The 25,542-nt window shown below is 39.2% G+C and overlaps 1 protein-coding gene across 1 annotated transcript in view; it reads right to left on the bottom strand.

Moving 5' to 3' along the window:
• The window catches only part of ITGA8 (integrin subunit alpha 8), a 146,381-nt gene that overhangs the window by 7,269 nt on the left and 113,570 nt on the right, over nucleotides 1-25,542 (bottom strand). Inside the window, 4 exon segments of the mRNA XM_006906981.2 lie at nucleotides 5,429-5,530; nucleotides 10,397-10,510; nucleotides 14,381-14,509; nucleotides 24,823-24,981. Coding sequence (XP_006907043.1) covers nucleotides 5,429-5,530; nucleotides 10,397-10,510; nucleotides 14,381-14,509; nucleotides 24,823-24,981 — 504 coding nt within the window.

A 25,542-nucleotide genomic window follows, 5' to 3' on the forward strand; every position in this document is an offset into this window, starting at 1 on the left:
GTAGGAATAAAACATGAAACCGAACAGGCGAGGCTTACCAGTCTCTCCTGAAGCAGAAAACAGCTTTATAAAAGTAATTTCAAAATCTATTGGTTTTTCGTTTGTATTTGTTTCCCAAGATTTCGACAGCGGTGTCCGAAGCAAGTCTGAGAGTGGATGACTGCTGCGGCCCTCTTCAGTTCCTCAATTCTGACACGCTCATCACCATAATAGCCATGGGCAGTCGGCTTCCAGTCCGCGTTGCGTTCATTTAAAAAATACCACTTCCTACCCTTTCTCTGAATACTTTCAATGTTAGAATTACTCATGTCGTATATATTTTCTGTGTCATCATATGTCATTAACTAAGAAGACAGGACATAAAGAGTTTCAAAGAAACCAAACTCAGTGATTTCCCCGTCGAGCCTACATTCAGCTCTCTTTGTTGGCTGCCCTTGGGGCATCCAGGTGGCACCAAGGCTGCCCAGCCTTCTCCATATAAACGGATGCAGCTTCAGAGGACTTCCTACTCCTCTGTCGTTCCCCTAAACTCACCCAGGCCTTCTGCTGCACAGTCAAGAAGTCGCTACACTACGGACAGTAGAAATACAGAAAACCAACAGCCATTCCCCAGAGTATTTCCCCATATTTCCAACGAGACGAGCTAGATGACCAATGCTCGAAGGAGGTGGACGAAGAGTCAGATGAAGGCGTCGTTGGAAGAGTCTCAGAAAGAGAAGCCTTTCTGAGAACACGTGGATGCGGGAGTCATATGACATAGTCACGTCTGTAAATGGCAATGGGGCATTTCAGCTGCCGGTGGAAATAGGTAAAGCAAAGCTTTTCCTGAAGCTCAGTTCTCTGTATAAACTGGAAACTTGAACTGCAAGGCAAGCTTAAGAGGAAAAGACTTAATAGATCACTTTTATAGGACCAAAATTTATTTAAATTCGAATTAGTGCTGTGGAAATTGTAGAATGGTTTTGGGAAAGCTTGGCTAAGAAATAAAATATGGGAAAATACCCCAAATTTGTGACTTCTAATACTTATGTTTTTTTGCTGCTCATTTGGACAAGTCTACCCAAAGCTTACATTACGCATTGGATAATAAAGAATGAGAAAAAGAGGTCTTAATTTTTAGAGTTTCTGATGACTAATCACTGATTTAAAGTAAGAATTTTTTATTCATTTCAAATAAGATTTATTAAATATCCCATGTTCTCTGAAGCCCTGTATGTATTCTCATCAGCTCCCAGCTGGAACATTCTATAACCCTGCTCTAGATCAGTACTGTCCAATAGAAATATAATGCAAGCTACACATGTAATTTAAAATGTTCTACTTGCCACATTCTAAAAGAAAGATGGGGCACAAATTTTAATAATATATTTTATTTAACCCTAAATGTCAAAACTACTATTATTTCAACATGTAATTAATATAAAACTATTCATAATATTTTACATTCTTTTTTTTTAACTACGTCTTCAAAATCCAGTGTATATTGTTACACCTGTAGCACATAACAATTGCTAAAATTTCAAGGTTAAAGTGAAATACAGTCTTACCAAAAAAATGACACTGTGTTTAATGGAAAAAAATATTTTATACGGCTAGAATTTGAAGTTTATATTTAAATGAGTTAATATGAAATAAAATTACTAGTTCAGGTCTTTAGTCACACTAGTCACATGTCAGGTACTCACTAGCAATGTGTAGCTAGTAGCTACCATACTGGACTGCATAGCTCTAGAACATTCTGTATAATCTCATACAATTATGTGATTAACCGAATTGCCCATGTCCCTCTTTATAAGATTCTTTCCCCAAGAAGGGGGTCCCGAGGCAGAAGATGGGGTATATTTAGTACTAAGGGTTTATCTTAAGAACACTGGCTTGTAATTACAGATTTCAACTGCTTTAAAAAAGAAGGGTAATATTGAGTGACTAAGGTCCTTAAAATTTAGGGAGAAAAATTCTGTTGCATGGCAACTAATCAACAAACTGTTTAAATTCATTTTTATGTATCAAGAACCTGTAACTATTTAAGGAAAGAGTATAAAGTTTTAACAGTTCACTTATTATAATTATCAGCAATTTTAGGAAGTGGGATCCATAAATTGTAAGTGGTTTAGTATCATCTTAAAGAGATGTTAAGAAGAGAACATTAATTCTTACTTTTATCATGTCATAAATCTTGTTCTTTATTATGGTTGAAAAACCATAAATAAATCTTTAATATGCCTACATTTTCTTATTGACATTTATGATATGCTTTTGTATATTTTGACAAAATACCAAGGTAGAACGAAAAAGCTCCCTTGAATTTGCAACTGTAATTAATCTTGACATCTGTATTCATGTATCACAAAATCTTGTGTAAACATACTTCAGTGAGGTCACAAGAATGTTTTAAATAAATGTACCAAGACGCCCTACCTACAGTGCCATTTAGAACAAATAGTAACATAAGGTGGACCAGCTGAATGTACATTTTAACAAAATTTAAATAGCCCTTATGAGATATAAATTTAAACTCTAAACAATTATTTAATATAAGAATTCCATTTTAACTTGCTGGAGTTTTGCTAACAATTTTGAAAATCGAATGGATTCAGTTTATGGGTGAGTTTCTAAATAAGGATTTTCACGCCATTTTATAATAGCCACCTTTGGAATTATACTAGACAATAATACTCTCTTCTAGATGTAAATTTTGGAATTCGGCTTTCGTCACGGCACAAAAATGTCAAAGTTAATTGGTAAGCAAAAAAAAGTAATAACAAAAATATAACAGTAATTTTTTCCAGTTGAACTGTAGTGAATCGGTGTTCAGTCATGTCCCTCAGCTTCGTGCAAACTTTCCTTCACCTCTGAACATGACAAGCGTCACGTCACGTGAGACACTATACAAGAAGCAGATGGGGATCTCTCTTTCATCAATAGGTAAAGCGCATAGAGGCCTCAAGAAATGCTTGAATCATGAGCATGTTGAAAGAGAGTATAAACAAATGAATCACCCCACACGAGGGCCTAGGATTACCAAAGAAGGAACTGAGAGATTTATTTTCCCAGTGGCAGAGTCATGGGTTGGAGCTCTGATATTTTCCCAACCACCAATTCCAACGAAGTCTGTCTACAACCTTAAAGCAATTATTCTCTCCCACTGGGCTCTTTTCAAGATAAGAATGACAAGACTTTTGAGAACTCGGTATAAAAAACATCTGCCAGCTCCAAGCACCTTTCTCTCAAACTAAGCCACAGAAAGACCGTTTTCCTGTAATCCAAAGCTAACTCTGCACTGGCAAGAGTCTCCTGCAGGCAGGTACTGGGAGACCTGGAAGCAGCACCTTTGTTCCGGAATGTTTTTTTCCAATTATAAATAAGTCCTCACTTAACATCTAGGTTCTGCAACGTGAAGCCAACGGACCTATATAACAAAACCAGTTTTACTGTAGGCTAACGATGTCAATAAGAGTTAATTTCCTAAGGCATCTCATCAACATTATAATGAAAGGAAGGCTGAACCTTTCCGTAAATGGTGTAAATGGCGTGGTAAATCATCTACATCCCATAACAAGACAGTTTAAAACAATGGGTGGTGGGGGTGGGGGATCATGTGTCTGATTAGTTTGTGGATCTTCTGAGATGGGTTGAGAACAGCAGGCTGTCTGTCACCTGTGGCCCGCACAGAAAGATGCAATACTGTTGATAGAATCGATGGTAACATGTGTTTCTCTTAGTGAACACATGCTCACAGACAACAAAAGGGCCCAGATTTATCTCCCTTAGAGCTACAAGCCTTTGAACCTCTCTGGACGAATACTCAATATTCAAAACCGAAAGCCTCTCTTTTCTAGGTTGAACATAAATCCAAACTACAGCAGACATCTCGTGAGAGAGAGATGGGCTAAATGAAGGAAGATGTGGTAGTGTCTGCTTTAAAATGCCACCGAAGTTTACTGATATAAAGTTTGACTGTGCAAATCTGTTGACATTCCCGATATGGGGAGGGTCAACATTATCGAGACTTGAGACTTACTTTGTTCCAGGTACAATGCTAGGGCTTTCTACACATAATTTTATTAATCATTTTAGTAATTCTTTCAGGTGAATATGGCAACAGCCTCAGCAAAGTAGAGTGATTTCCTGAAGCTTTCCTAATTAGAACAGGGTAAAGCCTGGGTGAAGCCGGATAAAGCTGAGGAGAATCTATTTTGAAATTGGATCTTCCTCTATGCAGCCTGCCTGTGCTAGAGGTTCTCAGTCCAAGTTTCATTGCAGAATTATCATATGTAGATCTTTCAAAGCCCAGTGTCGAAGCCCCCACTTCAGACCTACTTAATCCTGAGGTCAGAGTGAAGATTTAGCCTGTATATGTCTTTAAAGTTGCATGAGTGGTGACTCTTTTGCATATTTAAGGTTGAGAATCACTAACCAATGGATTAATTTAATTTAAGGAACTAAAAGTAGATTAGGCTAGAAAGATTAAATATCGCAATTACATTTGAAGACCTGGGCAATTTATATGCCATCCAAAGTAGTGCTTCTCAAACTTTCTGTGAACACGATGCCCTGATGCTTTTGAAAAAACACAGGTCTGGAGCGAGGCCTGTTTCTGAATTTCTAACAGTTTCCTAGGTGATGTTGATGTGGCTGGTCTGCAAGCTGCACTTTGAGTCACAAAGACCTGGGGACCAGAGCTCAAGTGGGGGTTGTGAATACCTATGGAACGACCAAGAGACGAAGGTTTAAATCTTAATATCGCTTCCTAGGGTCTCGGTTGTGATCAGTTTCACTGTAAAGGCAGAGTTTTGGGGACTGTCTGGTCTGCTCAGCCCCTCCCACCCACTCTCCCCTTTTCTCTGCATGGCCTTGTCAGGTTGCTGAGAATATCAGCAGTTGTGCTGTGACAGATATTTTGGTATCAGTCATGTTTGATAGACTCGATTTAAAAAAAAATAACATTTCATTCAAACGAAGCTCAGAGTATACTTTTTTCCCCCAGGTAAAAAAAAAAAAACAATTATTGCTCTTTATATAGAAAGGAAAGATTACTGTCCAAAGTTGTGCATCTGGTCCCTGGCAACTGTCCCTAAGGAAGAAATTATTTTTTCTCTACTTACTCACATTAAAATTAAACAATCAGTATGATTTCATTATAATGATCATTGCTATCTGGACTTCTCTGAAACAAAATGGCTAGTTTAAAAATTACATTGGTCCTGCCTTGTGATTCTTTTTGGAGGGGTAGAAATTTATACTGAAAGTTTAAAAATTCGATCAAATGACACTAAGAAATTTCCACACTGAAATAAGAAAACGATGATTGGAAGAGGAAATCAAGTCAGTGTAATAAGAACTTAAACCTAACACAAGCTGAACAGTGATTTGAAAAATAATTATTTTAGTGAAATTATTGGTGCCTGTATATTTTTAAGATACTCACTGCTATGCTTCCTTCTGGGAGTTTTTCTGGCTGATCTTTATAAGGCATCTTCTTAACTTCAAAGGACACCAGGGATGCCAGAGAATAGGGATCATTTTTTCTCTGAAATTAAAAATACTTATATAAATATATTCTGTATAAAGCTTTTAAAAGTTGTAATGGCAGTCACCCAATTGTTTTCAGTGTTTTTCATTTCCAAAGCAAAATTTCCTCCTTCCTTCCTTTTTCTCTTTTATTTTCCCCATCCATCCATTTATCCATCCATTATCCATTTTCCATCCACCAATCATCCATCCATCTATCCATCATCCATCCATCCATCCATTCACTCATTCATCCACTGTCCGTCCATCATCTTTCCAGACATTTATCCATCATCCATCATCCAGCCATCATCTATCCATCATCCATCCAAACATCCATCCAACCAACCATTCATCCTCTTCCTATTTCTAAGGAGAATTTGTCTTATTAACAAAAGACTTGCTGTAATAAACTTAAAATGAAAACCAGCAAATCAGAATCCCCAAAAGGAATAAGCACAAGGATTAATATAGTTGCTGCTAGGGAAAAATAAAAGGGAGACCTAGTATTCTAGGTCTGGTATTCTCCAAAACCCAAAGGCTACAAAATCCATGTTATCTTATAGAGGGAAATATTTTAGGAGTGAGACTGGTACTAATTTATAAAGGAATGTATCACATATCTTACTTTTATGGATGACCCAGAACAGAGTTCTCAGTCTTGGCACTATCAGGATTTGGGGTTGGATGGGGGACTGTCTTGTGCAATGTAGGAAGTTGAGCAGGATCCCTGGCCTCTATCCACTAGATGCCAGTATGACATCTACCCCCGCCATGACATCTACCCTAGTCACGACAGCCAAAGATGTCTCTAATTATTACTAGTGTCCTTTTAGGTAGCAAAATCTCCCTTTAAGAACCACACCCCTAGAGCTATACAGTGTTTTTGATAGAACTTTCAGCAAAAGTTATTTTTATTTAATTGGTTCTCATATTAACTATTGATTAAAGTCAAAGGGAAATATTTAAGTCAAGAAAAGCCATTTTGAGAACTGAAGCTTCTGTGGTTATCCTCTGTTTATCTTGAGATAAAAATTAGATCTATCCACTGGTGAGCTGTAGCCGGCTCATAATGGCTCCTGAGAAATTGTTAAAGTTTCAGAAATTTTGAGTAGCAGCTGTTAAACGGAGCCATTATTAAAATTTAAATTATATATATGTAAACTTCAGTAGATTATTTTTTTAAAAGGTAATCATTCAAAACTCAATACCTACTAATTATTTTGTTGCATTTTACTATAATCTATTCTCTTGACATTATTTATATCTATCGTACCTGTAAGTGGAAGCACTACTTAGGATGAGCTACAGTGCGTTTCTTTCTAACTCCATATGCTGCAACACCATGTTGGCAGCTTGACATTGGCCATGGGGGTGAGGGGGTGGGGCATAACATTTACACCATGGGAATCAGCAAACATGCTAGATATCAGAGCTTTGATTCCTCCCAGAGAGCAGTTCATTAAACATTTACCAGCACTTCACCATCTGAAGCCCAATGTTGGGTTTCTTGAGACCAGTCCTATAGTTTGAATTGTAACAATTTTGTTTAAGTTTTTTGTACCAAGTTCCCCCTCCCCACCCCCCACCCCCATGGTTGATTTCTTTTTTTTTTTTCCTCTCTCTTCAATAAACCCCATTTCCTCTACATGATAAGGACAGGCCAGAGTATGCAAAACTTTTATATCCTTAAAGGCGCTATATCTTTGGCTTCTTCTTTTTTTCTTCTCTGACATTCCAGGATAAGCAATTCTATTTATTTGGAAAAATTCTTTTGGTTGTTATTCTTCTGATGGTCTCTAGTCTCCTGTTTTCATTTTAACTAAGAGCTGGAATATTTTTTGTTGTTTGTGTGAGAAGTGTTTTTTAAAATGTAAAAATCTTTGTTCACAAAATCTTGCGTGTACTTTGGTGATTTAAATCTACTTTCCTTACCATCCTGGCTGGTAGACATTGAAGAAACATGGCAAATTCCGGTAATGAGGTTCTATGCCTAAGGGTTATAACTACGTACTGAAATATATGTCCATGCTCTCAAACGTCCAATGAACGTTTTCTTTAGTCTCCAAGTTCAATAAAAAAACTGATAGAAAATAATTTTCTTGCTCTTGAGGTCATGTCTTTGGGAAACAAATCACGGGAGAACTCCATCTCCGCGGTGACTCTAGATGGAAAGTTTTTGTACTACGTGATTCTGCATTTGTGAACATGAAAGTTTCTTAATGAATAAGAGATGAGATTCGATCCATAGAATGTGGAGAAACACGTTTCTCTGACTTTCTTTCACCTCCTTCCTTTGCCCACCCTGCTCTTGGCCAGAGTTTGATTCCTCTTCACATTTTCATTCATCACCCAGCTTTACTGTCACTTCCTGTGGTTCACAAACCACCTGAGCTTCAGAAACACCCAGGATCACACTCAGATTCTGATTCCGAGCTCTGAGATGAGACGACATTTGTCGTATAGTGTTTGGAATTTTCAAAAGTTGTTTAACTTTTTATTTTTCTCTGTTACTTTTCTCCCCAACAAGACTACACAAAAATAGAAGGCATGTAGCATGAATTGTAAGGCTTTCTCTTCGTCGTATAGTGTTTGGAATTTTCACATTGTTGTTTAACTTTTTATTTTTCTCTGTTGCTTTTCTCCCTGACAAGACTACACAAAAACAGAAGGCATGTAGCATGAATTGTAAGGCTTTCTCTTCCAGAGCATCTAGAACAGCAGACATAGGATGGCTTCATCGCTCCTGGGTGACTGACCGTATGGGTGGACAGCAAATGACCACATTAGATGGTTTGGTTATTCTATGACCCTCCCACTCCATGTAAGACCCATTCGATAGCACTTTTAAAAAGGTCTCCTGCTTTTAGTTATTAAATTGGACACCTTGTCCTATCAGTTACATTAGGAAGTTTGGGATGCTGTAAAAGAAGGTAGTGATGTTAAATGAGGGCTGCAGTCATGATAAAGGCTAGTGCCATGCTCTCGGCTCTGTTATCTGCTTCTGCTTTGCAAACTGATACAGTCTGGGGCCTGAACAAATTAGGTGGTAGGCAAAGAGCCGAGGAACAATATAACACATAGATCGATTTGATCTTTATTTTATTTTATTCCCCAAAACCAAGGTATCTTCCACTCTTTACAGTAGGAAAAATTTTTTTTTCATGTTTCTAAGTTGCTCTGCAGCTCCAAGGAATAAGAAATGTGAGCTATTAGCGATAATCAGCTGGGTCGGCATCAAAGAAAGATACACTCGTCCTGTGACTGTAGGTCAAAGGCATGGCAAGGTTAAGGAATTCGTGACAAACAATTATGAGCAGAATTGTATCATCGATTCCACGTTGAAAGTTGGATGCTTTCAGCCATGCTCCTTACATAACAACTATGTTATGCTTATGGTAAGAAATCTTTCCCATTGAGCAGTCTCCTCACGTGATAGCAGTCGATGCCATTTGTAGGAAATTTAGAATTGAAAAAGCAGCTGGAGCTAATATCCTTCGGCAATATCTTAGACCTTCAACCAGACCCAGCTAGCTATTGATCCTCAGAAAACGTCCCATTCTTCTGTCATTGCCACATCATTTAAACTGTGGTTTGCAGCCCACTGGCTGCCTCTGTCCTGTGCTTTTGCATAAGGATGGCATGGTCCTCATAAAAGTTACAGAGCTGGTAACAAATGGAGTGGAGAGGGATGCTTTTGAGTGGATTAAATACCTGGTGTGCTGGTAACATCATGAGTTCTCTTACTCCTACCTTCCCTCGGCTTAATTCCTTCTCGAGAACTATTTTAAAGCATATATCCATTTTACGTAGCCCATGTTTTAATACTTGACATTTACAAGAAGCATTTACCTTGTGAGATGACAAAACCTAAGCAATTACAGGTAAAACTTTAAGCTGTAAAGGAGGATGCTGTTTCATGCAACAATCACAGAACAGAGAGCATTTAAGATTAACTTAAATAAAATCTTTTCACATGCATGTTCAGCATATGGACAGAAACAAACATAATGCTGCAAACAATGTCATCTAAGAACTGTAAACTTTGTCCTGGGTTAGGAAGGCAGAAAACATTTACCCGCTGTGGGTTGCATGACGAAACTATCAAAAACCTCCAATATGTAGTATAGTATAGTATAGTATAGTATAGTATAATATAGTATAGTGTGTGTGTGTGTGTGAGAGAGAGAGAGAGACAGAGACAGAGACAGAGACAGAGAGACAGAGACAGACAGAGAGACAGACAGAGAGAAGAATGGTGGCAGCTAGGGGCTCTGGGATGGGGGGAATGGGGAGATGTTGATGTTGGTCAAAGGGTACAAACTTCCAGCTATATGATGAGTACATTCTGGGGAGGATCTAATATATGGCATGGTAGTTACAGTTAATAATACTGCATCGTATGCTTGAAGGTTGTTAAGAGAGATCTTAAAACTTATCACTATACCGGCACAAAAACATAATATGCGAGGGGATGGAGGTGTTGGCTACTCTTACTGTGGTAATCGTTTTGCAATATCTATGTGAATCAAATCATCACGTCATACACCTTAAACTTACATACATTATACGTCAATAATGTTTCAGTAAAGCTAAAAAAAGTCGTCTTCACCTGATGGGAAAGCGGATCAGCTAATCTTGGCTCAACTCCACAGAAATTTCTTTTAAAATTTTTAAAAATTAAAAGCAATGTTTAAATTTAAAATATTTTTTAAATAAAAAAAATTCATTTTCAGTCAATCTAAAAAAATTTTAAAGTAAAATAATAGAAATTTTGTTTTAATTTAAAAATCGTTACAAGGAAAATCTCCCCAGGGAGCTTTTGAGAAGAGGTTCCTCGTGAGTGGCATGTATGTGCTTCCGGTTTTTTGTTTGTTTGTATTACCTGGAGAAATGTCTTGGCCCATAACCGAGATCTGACTTTCAAGACTGCACTTTCTCCTCCTTCTAGCCGTCCCACCACGCAGGAGATCTGCAGGCACTCGATATTGGTACAATTCTGCAAGAAACAAAGCAGCAATGGCCAATCAGTGACTTTAAATTGTGGTGGAGCATCAACCTTGAACTCGGCTTATCTATGTCTTATTTCCTCAGGAGTCATCGCCTAATCCGTAAATGAAGAACAAGTACATTAAAGCAGCCAAGAAAAAAAAAACACAGTTTGGTGGCGATGATGCATCAACGTCAGCGGTAAATGCAGAGAATAAGATGGAACAGAACGGCAACAAAATTTAAGCTCTTTTCTAAGGACTTAAAACAATCCTCCTGTGGCAGCAATAGAATTGTTCTGTTTCATTTTCTCTAAACTCAGGACAACATGGCCTATAGATATGCACAACATCGGACCCCGGACTAAGCAAAGCCCTGAAAAGGCTTTCGAAAGGAAGGTCCTAGAGTCTTTATTATCTGAAAGATCCAAAGCTATTAACCCATTGACAAGTATTTCTTCCATAATATTCTCCTCTCTGTCTATTTGTGTTAAGGACTTCAGATTTTTTTTCAGAAGGCACTGGGAAGCCGCGAAGCTTTTTTAGCAAGGAATATGGTCACGTCTGTATTTCGGGGGACAGGCGGTATGTGAGCGAAGACTGGAAGGAGGGGAGTGGGAGGCAAGGAGGATGTTAAACACTTGTTGCAAAAGTCCAAGTGAGAAAAGATGAGGCCTCGGACTGGAACGGAGGGAGGGAGATGCACTTTATAGCAGTTTTGGAAGTAGAATAGATACGTGGTGACTAATCGAAGCATAGGTAAACATGAGGGGTCCCCCCCCAACCCCGGATGGCATGAACTGCAGAAATTTGGAGGCACAAGATCCCAAACACCTCCGTCCCCAACTCAAGTAGAATACAAGCAGCCCAGGCTCCTGTATTTGGGAACATCACAAAGAAATCTAACCCAGCTGGAATTTATCAGAGACTCATGACTGATCGATTGCTCGGTTTTTAGAGAATTCTGAGGTTTTCAAAAAAGGTGTTCACGGCAACATGTTCCTTGGATTACTCTGCAGTTTGTCAATTTCATTAAAATGAAATGTCTCAGTCAACTACTTCACATTATTTCCAAGAAACTGATTCTTATCGAACATGTACAGGTTAGTTCCTAGTGCCTGAGACATGAAAACTAAAGCATGGACCACACGATTCACATCAGTGAGGGAGTATAATTGGAGAAGTATCATCCTATACATGAGCACATGGAAAATGAATGGGATGTTTCCATTTATTTCCACACTGGGGTCCGCTCAGAAAATACGCATGTCATCATGATGAATACTCTCCAGGAACATGCGTTTCTTACATTAAAAGTTACCCATTATAAGTTGGGCAAACCTAGAAACTAGTTTAAACACAGCCTAGCAGATAAAACTCTCAGAATATCCTGCTTTGTGACCAGGGAGTAAGTTAGACTAATCGAAGGCTGGGATGAAGGAGAGGGATGGGTGGAGGGAGCTGTCTTGGCTTGGAAAACTAGGTGGATGGGTCCTGGCATTACTGAGACTGGGAATTCTAGAGAAGTAGCTTATTCTGGGGGTCGTGGAGACAGAGTTTTGGACATGTGGGGCCAGGGTGTCTATCAGACATCCAGAAGAACATATACAGTGAGCCCTTCAAGTCTCAAACACGATAAAGGGGTGCCAAGATGGCAGGAGGCACCTAGGAAAGACTGCAGTTATAATCATGCAAGAAATTTCCCTGAAAGAGCAAAGCCAACGGGAGAGGAGATGACGGGGCTGGGGATGGAATCCTGAGGTCCAGGACCATTGAAGGATGAGTAGGAGAGAAGTCCATGAAAAACTCAAAGGGGCAAGTTAAAAGGTAGAGAGAGAACCGGAGGAGAATGTGCTGGGGGAAGCCAAGGGAGCTGGTGGTTTCAGGAAGTGGTCAAGCGTGTCCAGTGCTGAAAGGATAAGGCTTCTGTAAACCGAGCAAGGACAGATGAGAAAAGCAAGGACGGTCTTATAGACAGGGAGAAATTATATTTCAGTGTGACAGATACAGATTTTTCCTATGCAAACTGGAAATCATGATCCCAACACAGGATGTTGGCATTTTGTACTTTCAAATTCCTAATCAGAAATGGGATCCAGTAAGTTGCTTTTAACTAAACAAAAACTGTGGGAGGTCTTATTTAGCTTTTGATTTTAGAATAAACTTTGCATAATCACTTTCTATCCAGAATTATTTTGGCCCAAGGACATGGGGAGGTGTATCATTTGCAAGTTTTCAACCAATAAGCGAGAAAGGGAATAAAACATGAGTTAACAAAATCAGAAATAGAAATCGAGGATCGCCTTGCTCTCATCTGCAAGTAATAAGTTTTCTTGATTTCAGAGGTTAGAAATCATCTGGCATTAAAAATCTTTAATGAGAAAAAAACAAAAGTGAAAAAAATCTTTGTATAACACAGGATCATATAATTTACAAAAGAGTGTTACTTATTGATGTCCACTGCCTTTTGTACTCATGAGACATATGCTGAAGTGGAAATTGAAAAATACAGTTGAATCTTGATTTTCCAAATTGTTAGTCTCCATGGGTTTGGACACTAGGTCTCCAGTCAGCTTTCCCATTGGTTCTGCATGTAAGAATTCTATAGATATCAATCATTTTCTTTTTTAAAAAAATTTATTCAAAAAATTTTAATAAGGTATAACTGACATAACATTAGTTTCAGATATACAGTATAATGATTTGATAATTGCATATACTGCAAAATGATCACCACAATAAGTCTAGTTAACATCTGCTGCCACATATACTTACAAACTTTTTTTCCTTGTGATGAAACTTTTAAGATTTACTTGCTTAGCAACTTTCAAATACAGAATACAATGTTATTAACTTAGTCTCCATGCTGCACAGAACATCCCTAGGACTTAAATCATTGTTTTTCTCTTCTTTTGTTCTTCCTGGAAGCTTTTTAAAAATGATAACATGCAGAATTTTATAAATTTATCCTAAACTCAGTAGTGTATCGATTCCCTACCCTTACATTTTTTAAAAATGTGACAGTATCATCTAATCATAACCTGCCGACTTCCATCGAAGTCACCATGTAATTTCAGGTAGTTCTATTATAATAAATGCTTCTCTCAAGTTTAGCTGATTAAGTTAGACTTGCTTGTACTTTTCTGTCCATTTCCACATTCGAAACCTTTTATACTGTCAAGATGAAATATAAATTGAATGTCAGAGCGTGTTCAAGACACATGTTAAAAAAAAAAACTATTCTAACCCTCTCTTAAATTTGTTGCAGCGACAATGGTTAATATCTTAACCCTTTTTAAGTGTAGTGTGCTCTGGTTTTAACATTCACACTGAAACGAAGGAGCAGAGAGAGAACGCTCACTCGGGAATGCTGTCTACGGTTTTGCAAAGTGCTTACTCAGCTCAGGCTAGATCTGCTACAACCCACAACGCGAAGACTCCAGTTTGGGCCCAGGAAACCCAGCCCCACCATTTTCATCTCTGCCAGACGTGCAGAGGATGCTGAGATTCAGGGACAGGTGTAACATGCCGAGGACCCATCACATGGGCGTTGTGTCTCCAGGCTCACCTCAAACTCGCACCCTAGTGTCTGGGGATAGGCTAACGTTTTTGAGATGCATTCACCATCACACTTTATGTTTTCCTCACTACTTCTCCAGTGTGGCCTCTGCAGCAGGTTTAGAAGGGTGAAAACGTTACGCTGCAAATACTCACTAGTTCCCATGGAAAAGTCACGTTCACGTCTCACACTATGCACTGCCAAGAAGTGTCAGGCATTATCTGAGCATTGAAGGAGAGTGTTAAACAGTACTCGAAGCTAAAACCGTCTGCATGTGGCAGCTCTGTGGCACGTCTTTCCCCTGCACACTGAGATGACTCACCAGGATTTTCATGGGGCTCTGTCTGTGGGGCTCCAGCATGGGCACGTCTCTCTTCCTGATGAGATGAGGAATGGTCGAGTTTCGTAGAAAGGCGCTCAGCTCAGGCGTGTCCACTGGGGGCGCCGCAGGCTGTGGACAGAAAGCAAGAGATATCACACACAATCACATTGACTCTCATCAGCCTTGGACTTCTTTCCTCAGCCGAATATGATCTGCATGAGATTTCAGACACATTTTGATTTACCGGCAATGTGCTCAACCGCGAAACGAACAATTTCTAAAAGGAACCACCTTTCCTTCTCCAAGCACAGGAATTCATGAGGCGTGAGGAATGCTCCTGGAATGTTTCTCTTGTCAGGATGAGATTTCAAGCAGAAGCGATTTCCCGGTAAAGATGGAAAGCGTGGAGTGACTTTCTAGGCATTATTCTCTCGGGGCTGGTTAAACGGAGGGACTTTTTGTATGAGGAGATGGATCCTGAGGTGGCAGGAACGTGAGGCGTTGGCCACGGTGCGGTCCAGGACCCGGTTTTGGTACATCTGAGTCCCGCACTCCTGTATTTGTAAGATGTGCTCCCTCAGGCAAGAACCCCATTTTAATGAAAATGACTTTTCCAAAGCATGCCACATGAATACTGTGCTCTAATGGAGCTGGTTTTCAGTCCCAATTTGGTTTTGCAAGTATTCTAGAATTTATGAGTTTATCTCAGGCTGCAGGCTGGGTACAGCTAATGGCTGAACACATATTTTAAGAGTCCCAATAAATCACACATAATATGCTATTCATATTCTTTATTTTCCCCCTCCCCATGACAAGTACATCTTCTTTTATATAGTCTTTCTTTGTCATCGCAGGAGTAATAATTGTAGGCTCATCTCTGTGGAATGAAAAAAAGATATTCCCACATTGCAGATGCAGGATGAACCACAAAAAATGAAATGATCGTGCTCAGTATGTCCTAGGAACCTAGAAACTCTATTGGACAAACAGAACGATCGAGTGCAGACTCCTTAGTATGCCATGCTGGGTGCTGGCCTCCGTCTGCTTCTCCAGCCTTTCTCACCAAGACCCCCTTACATCCGGATCGCTGGTGGCAGAGCTGCTCTCCACTGCTGACCGACACGAGGCTGATACCCTCAGCCCCTACTTGATGTACCACCTGATAGCTCTGTCCCCCATCAGCACCCAGTAAGATATACAGTAATTGCCTGCGGACAGGTCTGAGTTGCTCAGTGAGGAAGCAAAAAATAAGAAGCATAAAGTCACATGTAAGATCCCAGGAAATATCAGAAAACAGGGAGAGGAAAAAGATGCAGTGAGGAAAAGTTAGATGCAGAACATCAGACTTAGTGGACAATCAGGAAAGTTTGCAGCAATGGAAGCCTTAGGACAATAAAGTGGCAAAAAGATGGTAGTGCCTAAGAATGCCAAATTCTTAAGGAGTAAAGAAGAGTTAAGATTAAGTGTATTAATTGAATCGGTCACTTGTGAATATATGGACACATGATCCAGCAATTCTATTTCTGGGTGTTTATCTGAAGAAAATGAAAACACTAATTTGAAAAAATGTCTGTACCCCTATGTTCACTGCAGTATTATTTACAAGAGGCAAGACATGGAAACAACTCAAGTGTCCACGAATGGATGAATTTATAAAGAAAATGTGAGATACATACATATACACACAATGGAATATTAGCCATAAAAAAGAAGAATATCTTGCCATTTGTGACAACATGGATGGATCTTGAGGGCATTATGCTAAGTGAAGTAAGTTAGAAAGAGAAAGACAAATAGTATATGATCTCATTTATATGTGGAAACTAAAAACAAAAACAACTCAGGCACAGAGAAGAGATCTGTGGTTGCCAGAGGCGAGGCATGGTGGGCAGGTAAAACAGGTGAAGTGGGTCAAAGGTACTAGTTGCTCAGAGAGTAGATCTTAAATGTTCTTATCACAAGAAGAAAAAATTTGTAACTATGTGTGGTGATGGGTGTTAACTAAATTTATTGTGTTGACAATTCACAATATATACATATATTGGATCATTTATATAGTACACCTGAAACGAATGTAATGTTATATGTCAACTCCATCTCAATTTAAAACAAAAGAAAAAAAGGAAAAAAATGTATAGATGACCTTTCTTGAGCAGGTAATCAGTATGGGTGAGAATTAAACTACAGAGGTTAAAGAGTGAATGTGTTTGGAAAAATGAATCATCTTTTTTTTTTTTTTTTTTTGAAAAAGTATGAAATTAAATCTTTATCTTAATCTCCTTTGGAAGCAATTCCCAATGGCTGACAGATGAGAAGCAGCCTTGCCCCCAAAAGAGAAAGCGCCAAAATGAAACAAAATGGGAATGTTCATAGCAGCTATTTATAATGTAGACAAAAGATAGTAATATAAAACTTTATGGGCTTAGATAGGTTACTGGCTAAATAAATTATGACATTTATACAAAGACTACTGGATAGTTATTAAAAATGATGATGTAGATCTACATAGTAATTTAGAAAGATACAGAATCTTAGGGGAAAAGGCAGGTTACAAAATCACATACATTGTAAGATTGTGTATTTTAATTAAAAATGAATATATACTTACCTTGGATATGTAGAAATAGAGAAAAAATGGGAAGAATAACCATCTAAGTATTATCGGCAGTAGGAATTTGATTATATCAAAGGGCTTTTACTAATATCTTTGTAGGTATGATAATGTTGTTATGTATTTTAAAAGAGTACCCTTAATTATTGGCAATACACTGTGATGTGGAAAAATCAATTGATGCATAAATAAATATGAAATGTAACAGTACATGGGTGGTGACATTACTAGAAATTAAAATTTTTCTTCTTTATGTTTTCCCATATTACCTGATGTAGTCTTCCAATGGATATTTAGTATTCTTTAATAGAAAACAACAACAACAAAACTTACCCCATTTTGTAGCTAATAAGAGTAAAAGAAATAAGAAGAAAGGAAGAATAGCAAGTACAGTTTGGCAAAAAATGGAAGGAAAAGGGGCCCATTCTTGGAAGAGGATGCAGAGCCAAGTTATTTGCTTACTGTTTGTTTTGAAGATGAAGGAAGTTTAAGTTATAAGATCCAAGGAAAGAACTAGTAGAGAGGAAGAGGTTGGGGAGGCAGGAAACAGGGAGGATGCTTAAAGTAGCAAAGTTAAATTTGGAGCGGGAGGAATAGCTGTCTTTCCTCTGAGTGTGTCAGGAGGGACCTGGGAGAGATGACTATAAGGCATGGAGGGGAAATGGATCATTCGAAGATTCTCTCGCTTTAAGGTCACCTGCTAACAGTAACCCTGGAGAGGCCGTGTGGGAGGTACGAAGGCAATAGTGAGGGTTTGGAGAAGCCAATAAAGAGAACAGGAGGGAGAGGATGGCAGGGGGGACTCCAGATGCTGGCAGCCCAGTAAGCACTTCCACCATCAGGCGAAGGGGCAGAGAAGCCAAAATGTGGGACAGTGCCTAACAGATTTTCAGGGCAGGGACTTGGGAGGAGAGAGAAGAAGGGAGTTTAAGTCAGGGAGCTTGTAAAAGAACGTTTTGACTAAGTCATCATGGACTCCAGGCTTGGCAGGAAAGAAATTATGGCCCGGGTTTAGTCTTGAGAGTGGGGTGGGTTAACTGACTCAGAAAATTTTCCTGTCAAGGAGGAAAAGGTTTCATGGAGAGAGGAAGTGAGAAAATAGGTTGCATTGGAGACATGGATGTTGAATTAAATATGTCAGAGGTGGTATCATAAGAGGCGATATTCAAAGCACTAAGATGATGACATGTACAGAAGTGACATGAGCATCAGCCCCACGGATGCGGGAATACTTCAGGACAGTGGTCGGGCCCGGCTCGGTGAGAAGGAGGGTCAGCCCGGAGCAGCTCGAGGGACTCAGCGACGAAGGGACTCAATGATAAAGAGTCTGAAGGACAAGCCTTAACAGCATATGACTAAAATTTGAGCTTAGGTAGAAAATCATGAAAGTCTCTAAGATTCCCTTACGTTTTCTATCACATATTCTGCGCATGTGGTGGGGATGGGGTTTGTTTGAGATGTATTGTGTGTAATTTCTGCTTTTTAGAGGGCTGCACAGAGTTGACTCTGTAGGTAACCGAACTACAGAGAAGAGGAGCTGGCAGGAACTAGGGAGCATTTCTTTATTCCCAAGTTACAGCCTAGTACTAGTACTAGTAGTTAAGTAGTAGTAGTAAAATAATAGCCCAAAGAGAAGAACACTCTTCAACTTCCTGTGTGGTTTCACTGGCTGCAGCTGTGTAAGAATAAAGACCACAGTCTTCTGTGGGGGCCATGGTATATCGTCATTCACCAATATTTATAAGTGGTCTTTCACTGAAACACAGGACTCATTCTGACTGACTCCAGGCTAGAGAGTGGATGGATGTACCATACTGCAGAGGTTGATGAAACAGGGTTCTTTCTTTCAGGAACATTGTTTCACAGCTAGAGGGATTCTGGTCTTAAACTTGAAAGTCAGAAAGGCTTACAGACCAGTTTTCTCAAACGGTATTCCAAAAATGATTTTGAAATACAAAAACAAAGCAGAAACAAAACAAAACCCCCAAAACGAAACAAAAAAAAAAAAAAAAAAAAAAAAAAAAAAAAAAAAAAAAAAAAAAGGAAAAAAGGAAAAAGTTATCCAGAAATGCAAACAACAGTTAAAGTCCACTTTCTAGATGAACTTTTGGAGCCTGTTTCACAACTGACAGTGCGCCCACAGGTCATGTTTTCCCTTAGCCTGAAATCCTTAGAGGTGAGGGGGGCTGGCCCCTTAGCACCCACATTAGGCGGACATTCAGAGTACGATGGCCACGTGCTGTGAGAAGCTGGTGGTAAATGCTAAAGGACCTTCTTCAGAACACATACGAAAATTGCTCTTTTCTGCAACGAGGAGACAACTGTTGGTAAATATGGTTCTTTCCCCCAGCTGCAACTCAGATTTCCACCCCAACGGGAGTTTTCTATTTTCATAACTCTTCACCAAACTGTTCGCTCTGGTATAGTTTTAAATTTATGGGCTAAAGGGTTACTGTGTAGCTGGAACGTGCGATGCAGTTGCAAATGTGGCTGGAAATGCAGCTTGTGGAGAAGAGAGTTGGGGCAAATGCCATCCAGGGCTCTGGGAACCCAAACAAATGCATCACATGCTACAATCTTTTCCTTGTTTGTAATTCGTTTTTGGATTTCAGGGATTCCTAGTATGCGAGAGAGACGGTGGACTTCTCTCCTGGAACTCTTTGCCTGTAATTAAACTGAAGTAGAGACAAGCCCAGGGGGTCAGTCTACCATGTCATTTTCTTTAAGACCTAAATGTTAAAGGTTTGTTGGGAGAGAAAAAAAAAAAAACCCACATTTTTTTAACATCCTGAAAAGTTCATGCGAAGCATAACTAAAAGAATCAGTTCATTCCATTGGTGATTTTGAAGCTTTTCTTAGTTGTCGGACATATGTTTTACATTTTAAAATATATACGAGAACCTGAAGACCATCTTACAGAGAAGATAAGGCAAAGAGAAACGGACCCTGGAGAGTGTATTCTCTTTGGTGGCCAAAAGTTGGACCTCTGGGCACTGTTAAAAAAATAAAGAGTGAATGGAATTCCTCTGTCAGAGGGAGTATGGTGGGCAGGAGTGGGGAGAGAGAGAGTTGGGGGTTGTTGATTGAGGAAGTGACAAGTCTTCTTGTATTCTGAATAAAGAAGAAGCAGTAAATAAATGGAGGTAGTTACGAAGGAAGAAAATCCTCTTAAGGATAAGACAAAAGTATGCAAATTCGCCAAGCCAAGCCACTGATTCCACTAATAAAAAAATAAAAAAAAACATTTGCAGGGCTATAATCTCTGAGGCACAGTTTCCATGTTTCTGCCTTCGTGTACTCCCTGGTTGTAATCTGGACTTCCTGCGAGAACTGTCTTGTTCAAGGGACAAGGTCTCACTCAGTCGTAACCTCCAGCTTTCCATGGCTCCCAAGACAGTTCCTTGTACAGCGTGTTCTGTCGCGAGATGGCTGCCCTGGTCTGCTCTCTGTCAGACCGTTTCGACCTCGGCGATCTTTCTTGAGCTCGGGCCCAGAATGTCGTATTGTGATTTAACGCAGGTTGCATCTGAGCATCTCCTCCATCTTCCTCTCCTGAGAACAGTCTCACATGCCGTCGCCCGTTCTCCCAGCATCTCGCAATTGGCCGCTCGTTCCGAAGCCTTGCCAACTTAAAAACTCCTTTATTCTCTGTGCACTTTGGTTCCTGAATAGTGTTTACTTTTTCAACTTCATCTTATCTAGAAATCATAGCCTGTTTGAAGGACTCTCCAAACCTCAGGAACAGACTCCACCAAAATTAGAAAATTGGTAGTTTGAAATCATTATTTTACTGCCTTTCGAATAGTTGAGAAATCTTTTACTCAACTCTAAAATTTTATTCCAAGAAGGATCTGGAACAAATTAGATTTAATGGATTGGTCTGAATGCTGCAGACAGTTGACTGTTTCAAAATGCTTTAGATGGTAGACTATAGAGAAACCGCCACATTAAAGTCCTCTGCCCCTGACCTGGACCATCAAGCCTGGAGGCAGAAACTTCATGGCCATGTGCTTATGATGCTAAGTTTATAGAAGACACAGAAATGGCCTTCATGAGGTGAAGCCGTCACAGACAACCAAAGACGACAACCTTTTCACTGGGCGGCAAACGTGAAAGCATTAGTGAATGAGCCCAAGGCTGTGCCACCCCCTCATGCTGGCTTGATCGGGGGGCACTGCCAGGGGCTGGGCAGCCCACTCAGCTCTTCCTCACCCCACAATCCACCCATGATTCCACTGCCCCTCACAGTTGGATGTTTGAACAGTGTCAACAAAGCAGGCTAAGCAAATCCCCATGAAACCTGCTGTGAGGCAAGTCGTTAAATAAAAACTCATCAACTTCTAGTGGCATTTCAGTGGGTCCTTGCCGACCTCCCCCGCTCTCCCCCATCCTAATGTGGTTGTTGATGCTCTGTTTTGGGGCAACAAATGAGGAGAACGTGGGTGAGATCTTTCGTCCATCATCTCCTAGAACAGCCACAGGGCACAGAGTGTTCATGGTAGTCGCTTTCAGAGGCAGTCAGCGTTGGCTCTTCAAAACTCGCAGCCATGAAGGCGGCTTGCTGGGGTAACTGAACTGCATCAAATATTGTTAGGAAAACTGAACCCTGTTGATGCCTTTCCGGACTTCGAGGCTGTGTGAGGAGAGTCACATTTGGAATACATATTTAATTTACAGACGGGTTGTATTTCAGAAGATTTTAGACTAGATGTTTGGCACTCAGCATTTATTTCTCTTTAGAAATGATATTTTAAATGGTGGTCCAGTTCTCGAGCCAGACCACAGAGAAATCGACTCTATCCACAATATGGCTTTGAGGCATAAAACTATGTATTTACAATTAAAAATTAAGCCAGAATGGTTGCTGTATGAGTAATTTAAAAAATAGGAAAAAAAATCATTATTTTAAGTACATTATGTTAAATATTGATGGATTTAATTCGAGGACAATGTTGTGGAGAGTCTGCAGAGGCTATCTGGGGAATTTCCAAAGTTTTAGAATTGGTGGCACTGGTTCCTTGGAGTGGGCGCCCTAGAAAATGTTTCCGAGGAAATCTGATGCTTTCTTTTTCATAAGCAACTTTGCATAGAATTTTGTGAGAGCTGGAAAGAGGCAGTGAAGGAGGAAGCTACTTTCAGTGGTAAGTGGGCAAAAATGAGAATATATCCAGGAAGGAGAAGTTGACTGAAAAAGTGTATGTGAACACGAGAGAAAGGAAATTTGCTGAAAGGAAATCAACTGAATGGTTGGAGAGGAAAACGTAGTAGTCAGGGAACTTGGCAAATCCTCCAGAGGAAGCTTCTGAAAATCGGGGCTATAGTTCCTCCTCTGACAGTTGGGGTGTTTTGGTGCCTAGTTCAGCGGGGACTGGAGCATGCTCAGAAAGGGTTTGTTGAAAATGGACTGCTCACAGAGGCAGATGTTTTAAGAGGCACTCACCACCTACAGCTCAACTCATAAAGAAATTATAGAACCAAATAGTAAGGAATTTTACCTTAGTCTACTCGGTGGGTAATAGTTAATATTGGGATTTAATTCTTGCCTATACAAATATATTTCTGCATCCTCTGTTCCTTTTACTAAATCTACCCTCTCTCTACTTCTTAAAAAAAAAAAAACAAAACTATAGTTAAAAGTAAAACCATCTATACTCAATTAAAAAAATCTAGCAATTAGCTTTGATGTAAGAATCTGAAATTGATATTAAATTTTAAAATGTCCCCGACATATTCTTTTGAAGATAACAAGATGTACTAAACAATTATAGACAGAAAATAGACTTTAGCTCTGAGTTATCTAGAAAGAAGAATATTGCCAAGTGAATTACTAATGACTTCACCAGAAATTATTTAATATCTTAAGAGGAAAATAACCTTCAAGTACTCTCAATTGTTTATAGTTACTGATATAAAATATATTGATTAAAATTTTTAAAAATGCATTTATTGATAAAAACTCTTTTAGACTCTCTGGGTCATGCAGATTGAATATAGATAAAAAGCATTTTGAGAACCTGAAAGTAATAACACTTCAAGTGGTCCACGAATTCAGAATTTCAAGAACTCATAAATTTTTATAATTAGTTATTTTAGGGAGCTATTACTTCATCTTGTAATCAAGTCTTCTTATATTGACTCCACAGGTTGAGAATTTTACAAAAGGAGCCTAATTAAGTTGCTTTAAAAAAATTACCTCAGACAGATTTTTAAAGTCTATACTTTAAAGAATAACTGGATACTAGGAAATACAGGTGTTTAGTATATAGCACCAACCCTTTTGCATGAATCTGTCAATGTTTAAAGTAAGTTATCTACTCATACTGTTTCAGGCACTATAAATGATTGTTAAATTGCAGCAAAGAAAAAAAATGCAACCATCATGGTGCACATTAAACAAGTTACATAATATATACAAACATATATAAATAGTGTCAGACATAAACTAAACATTACACTCAAAGAAAGTTAGAGACCTTCTGCGCAATCATGAGCTCCAAGAATCTATGACTGAAATACAAGTATATGTTAACTGGAGAACAGGATATGTGAATGTTTTAATTACTTCAGTGTTACACATTACCATTTGAAGACGTTCTTTTATAAAAAGCTACTGTCTATGAAGACGTTAAAATCATTTCAATGAAAAGCAAAGAGAGAGGAAATGGGGAAAAATTCCAAGGAGGGAGTATTTTAAATAATTTTGTGGCATACAAATGGGCTTCTTTATTATGACCCTGTAAGGAAGGAGACTTGTTGCCCCATAAATCTTTTCATACTGAACTCTCCTTTTAGTCTTCCTCTTTTTGAATAGAAAGCATATTTTGCTGATAAAAGGAAGCCTTTCATAACAGGCAATATCCCAGTGCCCTGGATTGAGAGTAGAGGCCTGTGTCTTGGGTGGTTGAGTGAGTGTTTCATGAAGCCTGCCCTCTGCACCATTTCTCATGGAGACACTGTGTCCCCGTAGCCACTAGAGAACGTTCATTCTTAAATACAGTTCTCTTGTGAGGACAGCATCTGATTAACAAGGGTTTTGTTTTGTTTTTTCCTTCTTCATTCACATGTGACATTTTCAAGGGCTTATGCTAATTAATTTCTTTCCTTTCTAGAATGATTCTAATGCCAAATTTGGATCTCAATCTGGATGGGATCAGTTCCATGGATGCTATAGCTTCCTCCTCAGCCGAAGTATGACCAGGAAACCAGCCACGTGGATATCAGGTGAGCATTTGCAGAGAGGCCGAATTTCAGACCCCACTCCGGAACTTGTATCCTAGAGTCCCAGGTAATACTGATACGCTTAAGAGTTTGAGAAGCACAGCTCTCAGCTTCTCTATAAACTTTAGTAAAGAACAGGGTCCTGAAAATTACAGTTTGTGGGTTCTCAGGGCACTGAGATGGCCTTTGGCGAATTATCACATGTCACCACTTGCTTTTGGCAAAAAGCCATTTTGGCCAAGATCTTCTTGACTTTTGGCAATATACCAAAAAGGCTTTAAAAATAGCATGCTGTACAAATTTTCCAAAACATGACATATCTATGATTTTGGTCTGGTTGTGCTGCTCATCAAACCATATATAAAAAGTATGTATTAAAACAGGCTAAATAAATAACAGGTCACTGTGAGCAATAACACTAAGAGAAATTTAAGTTTTCTGGGAATGATATTGTAAGTTAGGTCTGGTATTTGTAACTATAAAACTAAAACAAAAGTTCTGATCCATTATCATGGAAATAACTTATAATTGCTTTGCTTTCTTTTACAAGCCACTTTTTTTTTTTCCTAACCATAAAAAGTAAACAAAGCTGCTGGTTAAACCAGGCTCCTACCTTTATATCCTGTGGGTTGATATCAGGATTTGTTTGACATTGTAGAGGTCCCAGAGTTTGAATATGAAAAATATAAAGGAGAAATTCATCCCGGGCAGAGAATGGCCAGCCCACCTCCAGAAGGGTGTCACTGATGGCACTTGGTCCAATATTGTGCAGCTACAAGCAAGGGACACATCACATTATGGCACAGCACAGGCAGCAGGACGATATCAAACCCCACATACTCCATGTCCATTCTATAAAGCATGTATTTTTAGTGTTGAGTCATCTGGACTGTGACTGTGGAAAGTAGGAAACAGAGTCTCATAAGCAGGAGGAGCTCTGAAAGCAAGACGTGCTTAGAGAAGACTCTTCGATCTCTGCGGTTCTAAGGGCAGATTCCCTCCGCGACAGCCACACTAACCATGTCCGGTCAGTGCGAGGCTCACCTTAAATTTATATTAATTTAATCGCAGTGCTAGAAATGCAATTCGAGTTATATGCTTTCAAAACCTAGTTATTCTTTCTTTACATTGAAATTGCCTCTTTCCTGACTACTGACTTGCCAATTGCAACCATATGTGATGCACTCTCTTTCACCCTCTGGAAAAATGGCTATCCATCAAACGCCAAAGGCCCCGGGCTCACCACAGTTCACGTCAACTGTGCATTTCAAAGCTGAGCTCCTTCTGTTTTAATCAGTGAATCTCAAGGAAAGAAAGACTACATCTCGTAAAG

The sequence above is a fragment of the Pteropus alecto genome, unplaced genomic scaffold (genome assembly GCF_000325575.1).
Source record: "Pteropus alecto unplaced genomic scaffold, ASM32557v1 scaffold11, whole genome shotgun sequence".
NCBI lineage: Eukaryota > Metazoa > Chordata > Mammalia > Chiroptera > Pteropodidae > Pteropus > Pteropus alecto.